The 17,448-nt window shown below is 42.5% G+C and overlaps 1 protein-coding gene across 2 annotated transcripts in view; it reads right to left on the minus strand.

Moving 5' to 3' along the window:
- Positions 1-4,992, minus strand: part of IRS1 (insulin receptor substrate 1) — a 45,262-nt gene extending 40,270 nt beyond the window's left edge. Inside the window, exon 1 of one of the 2 annotated variants that reach the window (XM_018568378.1) lies at positions 1,713-4,992. In XM_018568378.1, coding sequence (XP_018423880.1) covers positions 1,713-4,943 — 3,231 coding nt within the window. In that variant the 5' untranslated portion in view covers positions 4,944-4,992. Of the gene's footprint in view, positions 1-1,705 lie in introns of both variants that reach the window. The other variant, XM_018568377.1, reaches the window with a different exon arrangement.
- Positions 4,993-17,448: the final 12,456 nt, after the last annotated feature.

Below are 17,448 nucleotides of genomic sequence, written 5' to 3' on the forward strand. Positions count from 1 at the left end.
ACATATATACATATATACATATATACATATATACATATATACATATATATATATACACATACATACATACATATAAATAAAAAACACAAAAGACACAAAACACCAACAGGTTTTAAAACCCACTGCAACCATGCATTTCTGACTGCCAAGATGGAAGAAAAAAAAACCCCCATAAGGTCAAATTCACAATAGGGACAGTATATACAGCGTTAAGATGGAATCCCTTTTGGCAATGTACTTCACAAAAGCAGAACAATTGTAAGGAGGTACAGTGTGAAAGTATTAATTAAAAAGAACACTTGACTATAGTAAAAAACAACATGACAAGTTATGAGCAGATTGCATCTAATTGCATTTTCAACATGCAATTAAACTTGTAAAGAGCACTGATATGATTTCAAGCAAAGCCCGTTAGGATTTAATTTTGTTATTAAGTTTCTGAAGCATCAATAAACACGGGATCTTAAGGGAGTTGTTTTGAAGGCGTGAAAATGAGCATTCTGGGATGTGAAGCCGAGCATATTCAACTGCTTAGAAAAGAAAAAAAACCTAGCCAGTATTCTAATTATTTTTACTTCTGTAAGAGGCATTCGGATCATTCATATGCACAGCCAGCTTCTCAGATTACTTCTAGACTAGATGTTAAACATGAATAGACACTTCAAAAAGGTGGAGCTAAACAAAAACACCCTAAGAACATTTCTAATAAAACTGGAGTATTAACAAACAAGGTTCTGAGAACAATCAAGCTCTACTTTCTCAATGCTGAGAGCAGTTAGTGACTTTTCAAGGACTTCTACACTTCCACAGCACAGATCATATAGAATGATACAATCCAAAACAGTGAAAACAACCGTGTGGCTCTTAATTCCAACTTGCTACAACTTTAACATGCTTAGTAGGATATAATAAAGTCCCAGACCACTGTTTAGGTTATCCCTTTGCAAAACTGAAGCAATGTATGTTATAGGATTACGACTACATTTTATCATGTAACTATTTTAAAATGTTGCACAGTGACAATACAGCAAAGTAATACACAATGTTCCCAATGAGCTTTATAAAAAGAACAACTGTCAGTAGATGGGCAAATTTCCAAAAGAAATGTAACAGCACTTCTAGCAGAATCAGAGGTTTGGTGGCTATATCATTTTAACAACACTGAAGCTTACATTAAAAGGAGAACTATGGGGTTAAGGCTTTTCCCCATAGTTCTCCTTAGGGTAACAGGAGGACACAAACTAGCGTCCTCCCAGGTTCAGTATACCGTGAGCTATAGCTCGCGGTATATCGAGACGCCGCAGCTGAAGCGGATCCCGACAATTATGTCTGGATCCTCCCAGCTGTGTGACTGACAGCTGACAAAGATCAGATTTATGTTCCCCCCATACCAATCAAGCACACTAACTAGCCAAATAATAATGCAAACCGGAAACTTGTTTCACATCCAATTACATGTACATAAAAGAAGCTCAACTGACAATCTGTATACATTGTGAGTTCTGGAGTGTTTTTAAGGACACGAAAAAATGAATGAACAATCAGCAAGAAAGTCTGCTTATGATTAACTGTGCATATTTCTCATAGACAGGTATTTAAGGATGGCTATGACACCTAATGACCTAGGACAAGATAACTAAATTGCTTAATCTGGAGCTAAGAAAAGGCTCTGCTTACATATAGGAATAGTAAGTGAGAAACCTACCTTCTGTTTCTGCCCGGTTTCTGTGTTCTTTCAACTTATGGAAAGTGATGCTGGCATAAGCACTCAGTTCCTCTGAGGGGTGAGTGATCCCAGGCTGATGAGAGTTACAATGTTCCAGTCCACTCAAATCCTTGACAAGATCCAGGTCAATGTAATTGAGGCCGTTATGATGGTGGTCTGATGGCTGCAAAGATTCTCTCCGTGTAGCATCACCTGGCCTCAGCCAAACATTCTCAAATGATGCAGAACTGTGTCTTTTTACATCATCCCCAGAAACAGGGCCAGCATTTACTCGGGCTGTAGTGGGGGTAGAAGAAAAGGTTTCTGAGCTATGTCGCCTCCTGCCCTGTGGGTCACCTGCCCTGACAACTTTGGCACTCTGGTTGCGGTTAGGGCTTAGGCTGACTCGTGTAAATGCACTGGGGCCAGAGCCCTGGCCCAGAAGAGAAGACGTTTCAGTTAAAGTTGTAGTTCCAGAAGGAATTTTGTCAGGGTGTCCACCAATTGACATTTCAGCATAATTACTTTTACAAGGAGAAATTGGCTTGGCAGTGGTCCTTGCAGTTGGTACCTGGCTGTAATCTGAACATATGGTACCATGCTGCATGCTCATATAGTCCCTTGTAATTGGCTTTCCTCGTACAGGTGGACGACTACTGCATATGTCAGAAGAGCAAACTGTATTTGTAGGTTTACATGGCTGTTTATAGGATGGTGTACAGGAGGCCTGAGAGTTTTTTGCCCTACAGTGCTTGAGATCCATGTTCATATATTCAGATATATTTTCTCGCTGTGGTACCACACGGCTCTGCACATAAGGTGGTGAATACATGGACGATACCAAACCCCCAGGGAAGGCCTTGTCATTGAATTCAATGTTGACATATTCACCAGGACTCTTCGGCTCTGGAGGCAAAGCAGGCTCCCGTGCCCGTGGCAAAGTGCTTGCCTTACTGCTGCTTTCCAAAGATAGCCGTGTGGGCCTGATCAATCTGCTCTTTACCTGAGCAGAAGATTCTCCTTTCCTGCAGTGTTGGGTTTCTTGTCCCCCTAGACTATCACTACTTGTGGAAGAAGAAGAGGATTCTTCATTGTATAAAGAATGATCAGAATTAACAGAAACCCTTAAATGTCCATCTTCGTTCTTCCTGTGAACATGCTTAAAAGACCTTGGCAAAGAGAAGTAAGAATAAACAGGTTTAGATGGCTCTTCAACAGTATTCAGATAGCAGTCAGGTGGTGTGCTAGTAGTGGAGCCACTGGCAGGAGACATATTGATATAGTCACTACAAGGCAATTTGCCATCATTGCTCTCTATGGACAACTTTGGGTTGGTCCCATTTGTCCAAATCTTACTGTAGGTGCAGCTGTCTGGGGAACAGCTACCACTGGGAGACATCATCATATATCCATTTGAATCCATCTGTGAATGTCTTCTTGGATTAATTATCTGCTGCGGGGCAGACACGCTCTTAGGACTCATGGGCATATAGTCACTGTTTTTAGTAGGCACAGGGGCAACACCAGGTGACATAGGCATGTAACCATCATCACTGTGGTTTGGTCTATTATTTTCCAGGTGGAGGTCCAGGCACTCTTCTGGATATGAATAAGTGGGCACAAAAGCAGAGTGCCTAAATGATGTGAGGCGCACGGGATAAGAAGGCATCATCTCGGTGTATTCCTCTATTGATGACTGGGATGGGGTTTTCTGGTGGGAAATAGTAGGAGGGGAAGTGCCAGATGAATGTGTCCTCTTCCTAAAAACTTTATCAAGGTCAGAGGTCTCCTCACCCCTACTTGACTGGCATCTCTGCTGTGAGCCTCTTTGAAGGAGACTACTGGATTTGCCCATGCTGATGTAATTATTGAGGTCTTCTTCACGAGCTGGTGGTGTATGCCCCAAAGAATCTGGTGTCACACTACGAAAGGAGCTTCTGAAATCACAAGGACTGGATCCATATTCGTCAGAAGAGATAAAGCCACCATCACTAGGGGAACCAGACACAGAGGCACTGGATCGTCGAGGACACAAGCAGTCAGAAGTAGAGCCGTGCCCACTGGTGCTACTGGAGGATAAACTAACTGGACTTGTGGCAGAGGGTGAGCAGCGTGTTGCAGGCATGGGAATGGACCGACTATGGTTAAGAGGTGGATGAAGCCGAGAACTGCCAGTGCGCCGATGTGACTGAGCTCTGCCTGCGCTAGGGCTCACGGGGCTGCCGTCCATGGAGGCAGGTCTCGACATTGTGCCCTCTCCATCACTTGAGGCCCGAACTCTGAATGAGGAAGAGCTATGCTTAGTATTTCCTCCAGCAGGAGATGTGGCTGTGATACTCTCTGTGCGGGCTCTACGATTTAGCCCCACCTGGCTGGGTGGTGGATGGTTGAGGTGATGTCTTCTAAGGGGAACAGAAATGGGGTTGGAGCAATTAGATGAAGACTGGCTTTTACTCCGGGGTCGAAACTCATCACTCAGTGCTTTCATAGCTTCCAGGATGGTCTCATGCATATTCTGCGCCACCACAGAGTCATCCACTTGCATCCAGAATTCACCAGCCCCTGTGACAGCAGAGCGACCAACCTCAATGAAGAAGAAGTTCTCTGAATGGCCACATCTCCGGATGTTCATGAGCTGCAGTACTACAGCGGCTGCATCAGAGTTGAGCTTTACCAAACTAATTGTTCGGTGGGTCAGGCACAGTCGGTAGATTCCAACAAGATTCTTAAGCTGTCCCAAACCCTTAGGTTTCATGATCACTTGCCACACTTCCTTAAAGGCCAGACCAGGAGGGTTGACTTCCCCATAAACATCCTCCCCATTTACTCCATCATGCGTCACGTTGGCAGCCCCTTCAATGTAATGATGGTTATGGGTTTTACCTCGGTTATGCAATTCCACCAAAGCCTGGTACCATCCTTCCTGTTCTTGTTCACAGTCAGCAGCAATGGCAAAACACTCATCTTTAGTGTACAGAGCTACCAGATGTTTGTTCTTCGAATCCGCCCTCTTGTTGATATTAAAGCAGCTCTCAAGTGGAATGGACCTCTTTGGGGCCCCCGACTTATGCCTCCACTTTTTCTCATTCTCGTAATACTCCAGCCGGGCCAAACCTGACTCACTGGCAACCCTGAGAACGAAAAACCTTTTGTGCATGCTCTTAGGTTTTCTAAGGTAGCCCACCTTCTTGACATCAGAGAAGTTGTCTTGAGGCGGAGGGTCGGTGGGGCTGGCCATGGTACCAGAGTATGGAATACTATTTCGACCTATAAATAGTATTTTTTTTCTATTAAAAAATGTAGTCCTTGTAAATTAAAGTCCAAGTATGCTATGCAAATTCACAGATCATTCAAGCACCACTTGTGAGGAACGGAAAAAAAATGCAGCAAAAAAAAAAATATATATATATATATGGTGCAGCGAGCTAGGTCCACTGTGCAGAGTTGTATTATTTCCTTTGCATCAAGAAATCCAGAGAGTAGCTGAGCTTTCCTGTAGTAAGTCCAATGTAATCCTTTGCAAGGAGGATAGTTGCACACACCAGGCGAGATGCATCTTGCTTTGCATGCGTCTGCAGAGCCAGGGTTCAAGTTTGTATGTATGCAAGGACTGCGGTGAATTGTGTCTGGGGAATCACTGATTTTGCTGCTGCCTCAGCTTAATCCTCCCACCGGGCTGCAGCGGCCAGACACCCCTTTCCAAAATCAGCACGTCAGTGCCGGGAGGGGATCACTGCTTGTGTGTGTGTGTCCCCATTCAGTCCCATCGCGTTGCAGAAGTGGCATCTGATGGGAAGAGGAGGTGCAGGTAGCTTGCACTCTCCCACCCCCCGGCTGGCAACTGGAGACTTGCCTCACCCTCCTCTCCCCCTCCTTTCACTCCGGGGTGCACGACCAGCGGACCCTGGCCGGTCAGGCTGCAGCGAGGTACAATGATAAATTACTGCTCAGGGGGAGAGGTGGTCCTCGCACTGAGAGATACAGGAGTTGCCGGAGTTTTCTGCCAAGCTTCCTCTCTCCCCCCACCTTTCCTTGCGAAATAAACCAAAACAAGCTGTGTCTGTGTCTGAGTTCCCGGGAGCCACAGCCCGCCCCCCTTCAATGCTCCCGCCGCCTCCGTCTCCCTCACAGCAACACGTGACCGCGGCACCAACACACACACACACATACATACATACATACAGCCGCCAGGTCTCAGCCAAACTTGCTGCTTTCACTAATACAGCAAAGTAACGCCCCCTCTCCCTTTTACTGCTACGGAGCAGTGAGATGGCGTTGTAGGCGTTTCTTTCAGGTTCTCTCTCATTGGTGGCCGGCGCTTGTCTATTCTCTCGTGTTCCGCCCCGCCATGCTCTTCCCTGAGCTCGGTTGAGGTGTAGCGTAGTAAAAAGGCGTAGACGCATTAGAGAGCTGTTTTATTTATGAAACGTGCGGTGGTTGTATGGGGGGCTCGTTGCAGCACAATGTCACCGGCTTCCTAGTAAGCACCCCTCCTCGGTGTTCGTGCAGGAGGGATGTTAATGATTGTGTCCATACAGAAACGTGTCCATGCATTTTATGGAAGGCGTGTGCAATGTGTGCTGCGCTGTGTTGGCCGGCCCGGGCTTGTCTGTATGCTCGCATTGCTGGGTATTGTGGTTCTCCAGAAGCTAGGGGTGACAGAGGTTCGTGCAAGCTGACAGATTCCTTCCCTTTGCTATGCAGAGCGTGATGGCTGCACAGCTCATAAAATGATCGGTACACTTCCTGCAGTGAGCTGCAGCTGGCAGATTCCGATATTAGGGCTCATTCACAGCTCCGGGCACACAAAGGTTTAGCTGCGTATGCACATCCATGTGTACATTCTCCTACTCATTGCATGGATGCCCGTTCCTGTATTCGTGCTCATTCACAGCTCCGGGCGCACAAAGGTTTAGCTGCGTATGCACATCCATGTGTACATGCTCCTACTCATTGCATGGATGCCCGTTCCTGTATTCGTGCTCATTCACAGCACCGGGCACACAAAGGTTTAGCTGCGTATGCACATCCATGTGTACATTCTCCTACTCATTGCATGGGTGCCCATTCCTGTATTAGGGCTCATTAACAGCACCGGGTACACAAAGGTTTAGCTGTGTATGCACATCTATGTGTACATTCTCATACTCATTGTATAGATGCCCATTCCTGTATTAGGGGCTATTCACAGCACTGGCACACAAAGGTTTAGTGCCGTATGCACATACATGTGTACATTCTCGTACTGATTACATAGATGCCCATTCCTGTATTAGGGGCTATTCACAGCACTGGCACACAAAGGTTTAGTGCCGTATGCACATACATGTGTACATTCTCGTACTCATTGCATCGATGCCCATTCCTGAATTAGGGCTCATTCACAGCACCAGGCGCACAAAGATTTAGCTACTTATGCACATCGATGTGTACATTCTCGTACTGATTACATAGATGCCCATTCCTGTATTAGGGCTCATTCACAGCTCCGGGCGCACAAAGGTTTAGCTGCGTATGCACATCCATGTGTACATTCTCCTACTCATTGCATGGGTGCCCATTCCTGTATTAGGGCTCATTAACAGCACCGGGTACACAAAGGTTTAGCTGTGTATGCACATCTATGTGTACATTCTCATACTCATTGTATAGATGCCCATTCCTGTATTAGGGGCTATTCACAGCACTGGCACACAAAGGTTTAGCTGCGTATGCACATACATGTGTACATTCTCCTACTCATTGCACAGATGCCCATTCCTGAATTAGGGCTCATTCACAGCACCAGGCACGCAGCTGTTGAGCTTTTTAGCGTTTTGGGCACAAAAAGCGCTACAAAACGCTGAGTGTAAATGAGGGCTTTATTCTGAGTATGCGCTGGAACTCAAAGGGTATTAGCTGAGGGGAACGTGGCCACGAGTTTCCAAATAATTAGGGGTACGGCCACCAAGAAAGTGGGTGGGACCCGCCAGAAGATGGGCATATCAAGTGTGAGCCATGGGTGGGGGTGGCACTGTCCCAAGGACTGGAATGAAGATATTGGTAAGTATGACTTTATTGTCGGAATGAAAGAGCTCCGCTGCTCAATCAAAACAACCGAAAACCACGCACCCTGAGGAGGCCGGGGAGATAATGTTGGCACCAGCAATGGAGCTCATGGATGTTGCATTGCTGGAGCCAAGGTAAGTATTTGTGGACTTTATTTCCACCTTTAGGTGCATAAAACGCATGCCCGCTGGTTTTTGGCATGCATGCTTACTGCGATGCGTTGTAAGATGCATCACAATGCTTGTTTGTTTTTTTTTGGTTTTAATGGTTATTATGTTATCACCACACAGGAAGGAAAAGATAATTTGTTGCAGGTTGATAAAACGGTCATGCATGGGTTTTTTTTCACACCACACGCATTGTCTCGCAGTTTGCTGGATTCGACCTATGCAAAAAAAAAAATACAGACATAAAAAAATCATGTGATTTCAATAGGATTGGTCCACGACAATGTGTTGTGTTGAACAAAAGTCTTGCATGGTGCATTTTTGGTGCACTGGCTTGCATTTTCCATTCATGTTGATTCATTTAGACCAATGGTAGATTATAATATGAACAGCTGGGCAGGGCTTCAGACTCCAGGGGGCCCATAGGAATGCTACAGAAGCTCTTCAGTGCTTTTCATAGTCAATTACAAATCTTTAGACTTTTTTTTCAGAAGGTGATTGGCAATGGCAGCCTTTGTATTGCTGTCAGTAATGACTTTCTTTGATATAATCAAACGACCATGCACAATCCCTGTACCTGGAAGCATTTATTCCATATTATTTCTCCCCATCATTTGACTAACCTGCATGTTCGCATCGGCATAAAATGCATTTCAGAATTCCATTTCTTCATTCCAGATCTGCAGATATGTTTTATACAGACATAAAAAAATCATGTGATTTCAATAGGATTGGTCCACGACAATGTGTTGTGTTGAACAAAAGTCTTGCATGGTGCATTTTTGGTGCACTGGCTTGCATTTTCCATTCATGTTGATTCATTTAGACCAATGGTAGATTATAATATGAACAGCTGGGCAGGGCTTCAGACTCCAGGGGGCCCATAGGAATGCTACAGAAGCTCTTCAGTGCTTTTCATAGTCAATTACAAATCTTTAGACTTTTTTTTCAGAAGGTGATTGGCAATGGCAGCCTTTGTATTGCTGTCAGTAATGACTTTCTTTGATATAATCAAACGACCATGCACAATCCCTGTACCTGGAAGCATTTATTCCATATTATTTCTCCCCATCATTTGACTAACCTGCATGTTCGCATCGGCATAAAATGCATTTCAGAATTCCATTTCTTCATTCCAGATCTGCAGATATGTTTTAAAATGTAATTTCATATTGACAAAAACAAACATTCTTAAAGGAGAACTATGGGGTAAGTGTTTTTCACCATAGTTCTCCTAAGGGACATGGGAGGACATAAACTAGCGTCCTCCCATGTCCCGAAGCTCAGTATATCGCGAGCTACAGCTAGCGATATACTGAGACCGCCGCAGCCGGGATGGATCCCGACATTACTGTGCAGATAGGCAGAGCCAGCTGTCAATCACGCAGCTGGCTCTGCCTTTCTAGAGGCAGAGCCAGCTGTACCCTCCCCCGTCCGTTCCGCCAGTCAGCGCTGGAGGATTGGCGAGGGGGGGAATCCCTGCAGGGAGCCACGAGTGACAGTCACTGCTCTCTGCCGGGACATGATCGAGAAGTGAGCGAGCGACGGTATGCGTTTGCTCACTTCCCGATCTATTGAGCCGACGTGTGGCAGTTTCATTGCCACACGTCGGCTCGAACTATGAGGTTGAGTGAAAATCACTCACCTCATAATTCTCCTTTTAATCTATTTTTCTTTCAGGTCAAATGTATTGTGATGTAATAGTAACATTAGGGTCACTAGACGGAGCTGAGGCAATAGGTATTTTTTTTCTCATCTGAAAAACTTTATTAAGAACGCTCGTTTTTGCTACTTTTTGAACATTCGCAGATATTCCCAGAATGAAGGGCCCTGCACATTGTTTATACATAGACCAATTCATCTCATCCAATCACCTTGCTGTGATCTCTTTGCAAATGCATTCACAACCATCCAGCACAGTAACAAATGGAAGATTCTGCCCATATGACACTTACTAGGCACTGATCTATACATAAAACAAGAGCCTGGTAGTTATGGGTATGATATCATAAAGAGAATTTTGAGTTTTGTATTCATCCTCAGTGTAAATCTGGAAAATGTGACCTCGCTTTTCCCGACTTTCACTCGACAGCATGCCTTTCAGAAAGCAAAGGAAACCTACTTTAATCTACGCGTGTCAAAGTCTGTTTAGGAATGTAAGCTTGCCCTTTGTGCTAAAAGAAAATATGTCTACATTGTGTAGGTTTAAAAATGAAGTGAATGCTTAGGAACACCCTTTCACGGCGACACATCCTGCTACAAGGACATGGAAAACCAGTTTGTAAACTTATTGCACAACACATTGTAAAAAGACAAATGAAATATGACACATTTACTATTTCACCGAAACTATGAATGGGTAAATCTGCAGACATTTCCAATGGTTTTCAGCTCAATCGTTCACAATGGCGTGTCAGAGCTGTGTTTACATGAGTTTAGAACATATAAATGCATGTCATTGATTTTCACTGGTATCCTTCAGACTTTGTGTTTACCTGAATTCAGCTTAGCTGCATTTAGAGGAAATAGAATTCTTTGGATCGAGGATGCAATTAGAAACTCTAAACGCAGCTTTATGCAGGAACATCTAAATGTAGGAAAAAGTGGTCTGGGAAACATAAATGTTTATAACTTCTGCGTTTGAAAAGCTAAAAACAGTAGTGCCAATGCGAATGAGGCCCAAGTCTCACAAAGAGCAGGAGGGAATAGACCTGCCCGCTATATACCACTGTTTAAAACAGTGTAAAAAGTGTATTGATACCATGCTACATGATACTTTATGCCAATGGATTGATTATATTTCTTCACACAGGTGCTAAATGCATACACACATCCAGCACCAGTGTGACTGTGGGTGGCATTCTACCCAGCTTTGTGATGGCAGGAAAATACGTGGTAGGGAATATTCAGGGCACAGAAATATTAACAGGGTTATTCACAAAAGGGTGAAGAGTTTGGAGTAGAGAACAATCTCGGACAAAATATCTGATTTGGAAAAAGTCTCCAATTCAGCTCACTTTCCAGGTAAACTATGCTGTCGTAGAGCAGGGGTAGCCAAACTCTGGCCCTCCAGCTGTGGTGGAACTACAAATCCCATGATGCATCTCTCTCCGGGAGTCGTGGCTGTGAGAATCTTACAATGCCTCATGGGATTTGTAGTTCAACCACAGCTGGAGGGCCGGAGTTTGGCTACCCCTGTCCTAGATTGTTCACATTTGTTCAGTTACGCTTTGAAAGGGGAAAAGAGAAGCTGATTGGTTGACATGGTCAGCTGCTCCATATTCTGTCTGCTCCAGTTTTGTTTAATTGCGTTGGTGTTAGGAAGATCCCTAGCTTCTCTATTCGCGTCAGGCCTAAATCATACACCTTATCTGGACTGTGCTCCATAAATGCTTTAGGTACTTTTGCAATGGCCTACAAAACAAATAAAGCTTATAGCAGTCAGTCACATTTAACTGGCTTCGTTTAGTAACAAGCCCGGTTGAATGTGACTAACTATTACTAGATGTACCTTAATCTAGATACATTAAAAAACCTTTACAGTCACTAAATATGTTCAATACTGCAGTATTCCTTATATTAATAATTCATAATAATAATGGAAACTTTTGTTTTTACAAATCCTTTTCTATAAGGTACCTCCGAGGAGCATACGTTCATTGATAAATCAATATGAAAAACATGATCTGTGATGTAGAAACAAACACAATGCTGCCATCTATTGGCCACTTTAATACTACATACTGCTATTGGATAGTAAGCATGAAGAACATGGAATGTTTCATTCGCTTGGAATCTAGGGCCGTGTTTATCGACCTTAGAAGAGAAAAAAGTGATTTCACGTTGCTAAAGTTTGCTGAAAGTAATGTTACTATACTTTGATCACTGCTTTTAAAACACCAAGGTGTTTGCAGGTCACTATCTGCAAGGAGTTTGGATGTTCTCCCAGTGTTTGTGTGGGTTTCCTCCCAACATTCCAAAGTAAGGCTGGTCGGTAACTTGGCTCCTGTCTAAAGGTGCCCGTACACCTGCCGATTATCGTACGATAATCGCGGGTGATCCCGCGATCGTACGATAATCGGCAGGTGTATGGAAGGCGTGCGGCCGTTTCTACTGTACGGTCGCATGTCTTTTGTCTTCCGAGCACGCTTGAAAACCTGCCGAAAATCGTACCATTTTCGTCAGGTTAGTGGCGTGCTCGGAAGACAAATGCCGAACGGGCCGGTGTGCGCAAGCGCACACTGCCCGCTCAGCATTTGAATCATCGGAAGCCCTCCCCTCAGTGGGGAGGGCTGGCGATGATCGCAAGTACGATCTGCCTGTCCAAGATGAGCAGATTGTACGAGATTTTAATTACCTAACAACCATCGCACAACAAAAGTCGGGCAATGGTTGTAGGCTTTAATTGGCCCTGTATGTATGCATGTGAGATAGGGACCTTAAATTGTAAGCTCCTTGTGAATGTGCATGTAAAAGCACTGCGTAAATTGTTGGTGCTATATAAATACATGAAATAAATACATAATGTTCTAGTATGCTCAGCATATTATTACAATGTGGCAGAATGATCTTGCAGCCAATCTCCTCCAGCGCTGCAATGTCATCGTTCTCCTCCATCAGTGGAAATCCCATGTTCTCTTGGTCTTCTGGGTTCATTGTCTTCAGCCTCTTGATTAGCTGGGTCAGGTTCATGTAACTCCCACGTATACGGATGAGAGTTCCTTTATTACAGCACAGGACCTTGCCTAGCTTGTGCACGGAGCTGTGTACACAAATGCTGACAGGCAGCATTTATGACAGAAGAAGCATACAGAACATACCAACACCCTTCCTGTCAGTGTTTTTTTTTTTAATTTTACTTCTTAAGGTAATTTATGAAAAAGAAGATTTTAAATGAAAAATTAAATTAAATATGATGTAATTGCTTCCCCCAGCATATGCCCATTCATTAGGTGCATGTTGTTGAAACGAGTAGCCAGCCGTTTAGTGGTCACCTGATATTTAAACTTGTATAATATTTTTATTATATTTCATTAAATAATATTGTTTCATTCCTACATTGAACTACTAAAGGGATCCTTTGCAACCCTTACTAGTGCACCATAAATATAATAATAATTCTTATAATTTTTATTGGCAGCACAAGCATGCTATCTGCTCTTCTACATAGAAGTATTTGAAAACAACAATGTATGTATATTATGACTGCAACTGAGGAAGATGCCACATCCATGTAACGTCCATTACGTAATGAATTCTTAATATGAAGCATTGTGCCAAGAATACCTACTGTACCAACTGCCACCCTCAATGACAGCATATAACGAATGCGTCATTAGTACGGAGGCCCAAGTGACCTTGAAGGGCAAAGGGGGTAAAACAGATAACACTGTTTTAGGTTAAAAGTAGGCTGACTCTGTTAGGACAAAAATAAATAAATAAATAAACAGCTGCAAGTGAAAAGTATATACCTTACCCAGCCTCCGAACCCTGAGGTTATGGCCATTTTTCCAGCCCTTGTGATCCTAGCGAGTAAATAAATATGCAGCGTTCGTAACCTTAAATCATAATAATAATTAGTAGAAAAAATGTGATCAATAAATAGTGTGCCAAAATGTGACATGAATAAAGGATTAAATATATATGTATTCCATAACACAATCAAAAATAAGTTAACAATGTTATATACTTCTTGTGAAAAAATTGATAGTGCAAACTTGATATCAAATCCAAATTGATAAAAAGTAAGTCATAAGACTTATATATATGAAATATATCAAGTGCAAAAATGGTTCAATAAACAATCAATAAGGTGCAAATATTATATTGCTGGATTGTATAGGCAGTTCAGCAATGCATAATATAGATAGTCGGTACTTTATAAACTAGAGAAGCATGGTTGCTGATATTTAAAAATCATTTCTAGAGACCCTTTTTAGCTAACTAAATATTGTCAGAGGGCAATGGGAGACCACTAACCTATAACTGCATATTTACAACAGAAACAGTTGTAAATATGTGTCCGAACAATGCACTGTAATCATTGCATTATCATTGCTTGGTGGAAGCAGTGCACAATGGGATATGTAGTCTGGAGAAATTGACATTACATCAGATCAAGAAGCAGTAAAAGACACAAAGCACACTGGGAATCCAGGAAGTTGATGAAAGTGATGGGCAGACAGAAGGCAGCGCTCACTACATAAAAGGGATTTTTTTCAAGTAAGCTTTGAATGAATTATCAAAAACAACCCTTGTATGTATTCGTATGACAATGCTGATTTTATAATAGGATAGTATGTGCCGGGACTTTGCAACTCCTTTAACGGAAAGGTAAATTTCTAGGGCTGCAACAACTAATCGACATAATCGATTATAATCGATTATTGAAAAAGTTGTCAACTTTTTCAATCATCGATTAATCGGTTTCCAATTAGTTGGCCCTGTTCATAGCTCCACACACGCTGCACGCCGTACCTCCTCCCCACCTCACGCTCGCCGCTGCCAGACCCACCTGCCTGCATCAACACGGCGCACCTCCTCCCCGCCTCACGCTCACCGCCCGCCCACATCCACGATCGGCACAGGGACGCGGGGAGAAGAAGTAAGGAGGAGCAGGAGTGAGGGGATGACAGCCGCTGATAGACAGGCCCGATCTCAGAAGCAAGTTGCTGGAAGCCTGCACTCCTCCCCCCACATGGTGCTCTATAATGTATTGCTGGGATTTGTATTCCTCTATAGCTGATGGTACATTCTGGTGTATATTATACAGAGCAATGTACCATCAGCTATAGGGGAATACAAATCCCAGCAATACATTATACACTGTATGTATAATGTTTTGCTGGGATTTGTTGTATTTCTATATAGCTGGTTGTATTCTGCATTGCGCTGTATAGAGGACTACAAATCCCAGCAAAAAATAGATTATACAGTGGTGCAATGCCGAATACCACTAGCTATAGAGGACTACAAAACCCAGAAATAGTACATTACACAGCGCAATGCAGAATGTACTATTGCTGGGATTTGTTGTATTCTTCTATAGCTGGCGGTATTCTGTATTGCGCTGTATAATGTACTATTGCTGGGTTTTGTAGTCCTCTATAGCCGGTGCCATTCTGCATTCATTGCTGTATAATTTTACACTTTCCATTTCACTATATTTTTTCTTTTTTACTTCCACCGCTCCAAGTTTGCTCCTGTGATGGACTACAATCTCAATACAAACTAGTAGTCCCATCACTGGAGCCATTTTTAAAAACCGTATTTTATCCGATTAACCGATTAATCGAACTTAATAATCGGCTAACTAATCGATTTTGAAAATAATCGTTAGCTGCAGCTCTAAAAATTTCACAAAAAATATAAATCATGTCTAATTGCTAAAAAGGCACATTTTGTGATTTAATATTATCAGAAATGAGATTTCAGTTGGAAGACATCTTTTTTTTTTCTGAAACAGAAAAAAAAACAAATATATATAAAATTATTTATTTATAGCAATATGGTTAAGTAGGGGCATTTTGTACACTGTTAAACAAAATGTCCCTGGAAATAGAATGTAAATCCAAACAGAGCTGGAAGTGAAATTGCGGACATACATTAAACAGGAATTGCGTTTTTACATTCTAAGGATTTTATGGCTAAACGGATGCGATGCAGATGGTGCTCTCTTTCTTATTACAGGACTGAGATTACCCAGGTGGTGATAGTGAAGGCATCTTTCCCCATTTAGCAGCCAGTCTGACAAAGGAGATACTAAGGCAAACATCAGCTTCTTTAGAAAAGAAAAAGATAAGAACCTTCACATACATTTGCAACAAAATAACACAAGATCATTAATTTTGACACAAAATAGGAAACCACAGTAAAACTTGAAGTTAATATTATAAAGCCAAACTAAATGTCACTTTCTGAAAAAAAGTAATTTTATTGTAGAACTGAAAAATGTTTAAGACCGGAGACATTTCCCAATTGTGAGACTTTGTCTGGATAATAGGGACAGCTGGCAACTGTGCCAATTCTTTCCCATGACTAAGAGTAACCGGCAACTTTAAATAGCAAATACATGGTAATGGCATTTTTCTTACCAGAAGAAAAGAAAGATCTCACAACTTGCATGTCAGTCTCACATGCCTCAAATTGCCCCTCTGGCTGACTGCATAACGATTTATCCAGGATCAGTAGCTGTTGTCGAATTTCAAAGATAGAATGAATGAACAGTCACCATCCGCCTTAAAGTATTATTAAAAGTAAGGCTGCAGTGTTAAACCAGGCATGGACCTGAAATGATTCATATATGAGATGATTATCACCCAATTCAGCCAGAGTTTAGTCAGATCAGGCATGATCTCATGTCTGTGAGGACCACCAGGCATACAAGTAAGCATGGGAGCTGATTTACTAAAGGAGTAAAGCCTGTTCACTCGAAAGTGTATTTTCACTTTTCAAAGGGAAAGCTCGCTAAGCTTAGGAAGTGAGGTGAAGTTGTGTTGATTTCCATCATCTTATCATGTGCAAGCAAAAATACTGTTTTTTAAATTTTCCTTGCACGTGATCAGGTGTTCTTTACAAAGTGAATTTTCACCACATTCATGGTAAAAGGATTTCTCTTTGCAAAGTGAACTGGCTTTAGTCCTTTAGTTAATCAGCCCCAATGTGTTTAAAAAATGGCTTAGTCGCTGATGCTTTTACTAGTTGTGAGCTGGCCCCAGAGATATCTGGCCACTCTTTTCCCTTCATTCGTTAACCCTTTAGCTGCCGGCACATTTTTTGCCTTTTTTTACACACGCTATAATAGGCCTGAAAATTACTTAAGCCCCCCCAGAGTAATATATTTCCTGATGGTAGTTGCAAATTTTTATGTTGCATGATATTAGAGCAGCTCTTTATCAAACCCAAATTGTATATATTTCTTATATATTATAGTAAAAATTACACTTAAGTTTATTTTAGTGCACAAAAACACAATATAATACCCATTTTTTTTTTTAAATATAAAAGATGAAGCTATGCTGAGTAAATAGATACCCAACATGAGGGGGCTAAAAACTGCATGCGCCCCTTAAACAGCAAGAAAAATACGGTATTGTTATTATAATACAGGATTTATATATCACCAACAGTTTGCGCAGCACTTCACAATATAAAGAGGACATTACAGTTACAATACAAGTGAAGACAAGATGGTTAGGAAGGCCCTGCCCGTGAGAGCTTACCCCAAATTGTCCATAGGTGACGCATTAACAGCCTGTAAAGGTCATCAGTTTAGAATTAGGCACGAATATTGGCCCTAGAATTATTGATCTCACTGACGGACACAGTCTACTAGACTCCCAGTGTCACCTTTACACTTTGCTATTCAAGCACAGATCACACTTTGCTACTCAAGCACAGATCACACTTGAATAGCTTTTTCCCCTGCTTCTCTAGTCGGGGAATGACAGCTGAGGAGGCGGAAGTGATGCAGTCAGGGTTGCTTCCGGCTCAATTCAACAGGGAGGAGATTGGCAAATCTCTGGCAGG

This window comes from Nanorana parkeri, unplaced genomic scaffold (assembly GCF_000935625.1).
Source record: "Nanorana parkeri isolate BGI_ZX_2015 unplaced genomic scaffold, ASM93562v1 scaffold1178, whole genome shotgun sequence".
NCBI lineage: Eukaryota > Metazoa > Chordata > Amphibia > Anura > Dicroglossidae > Nanorana > Nanorana parkeri.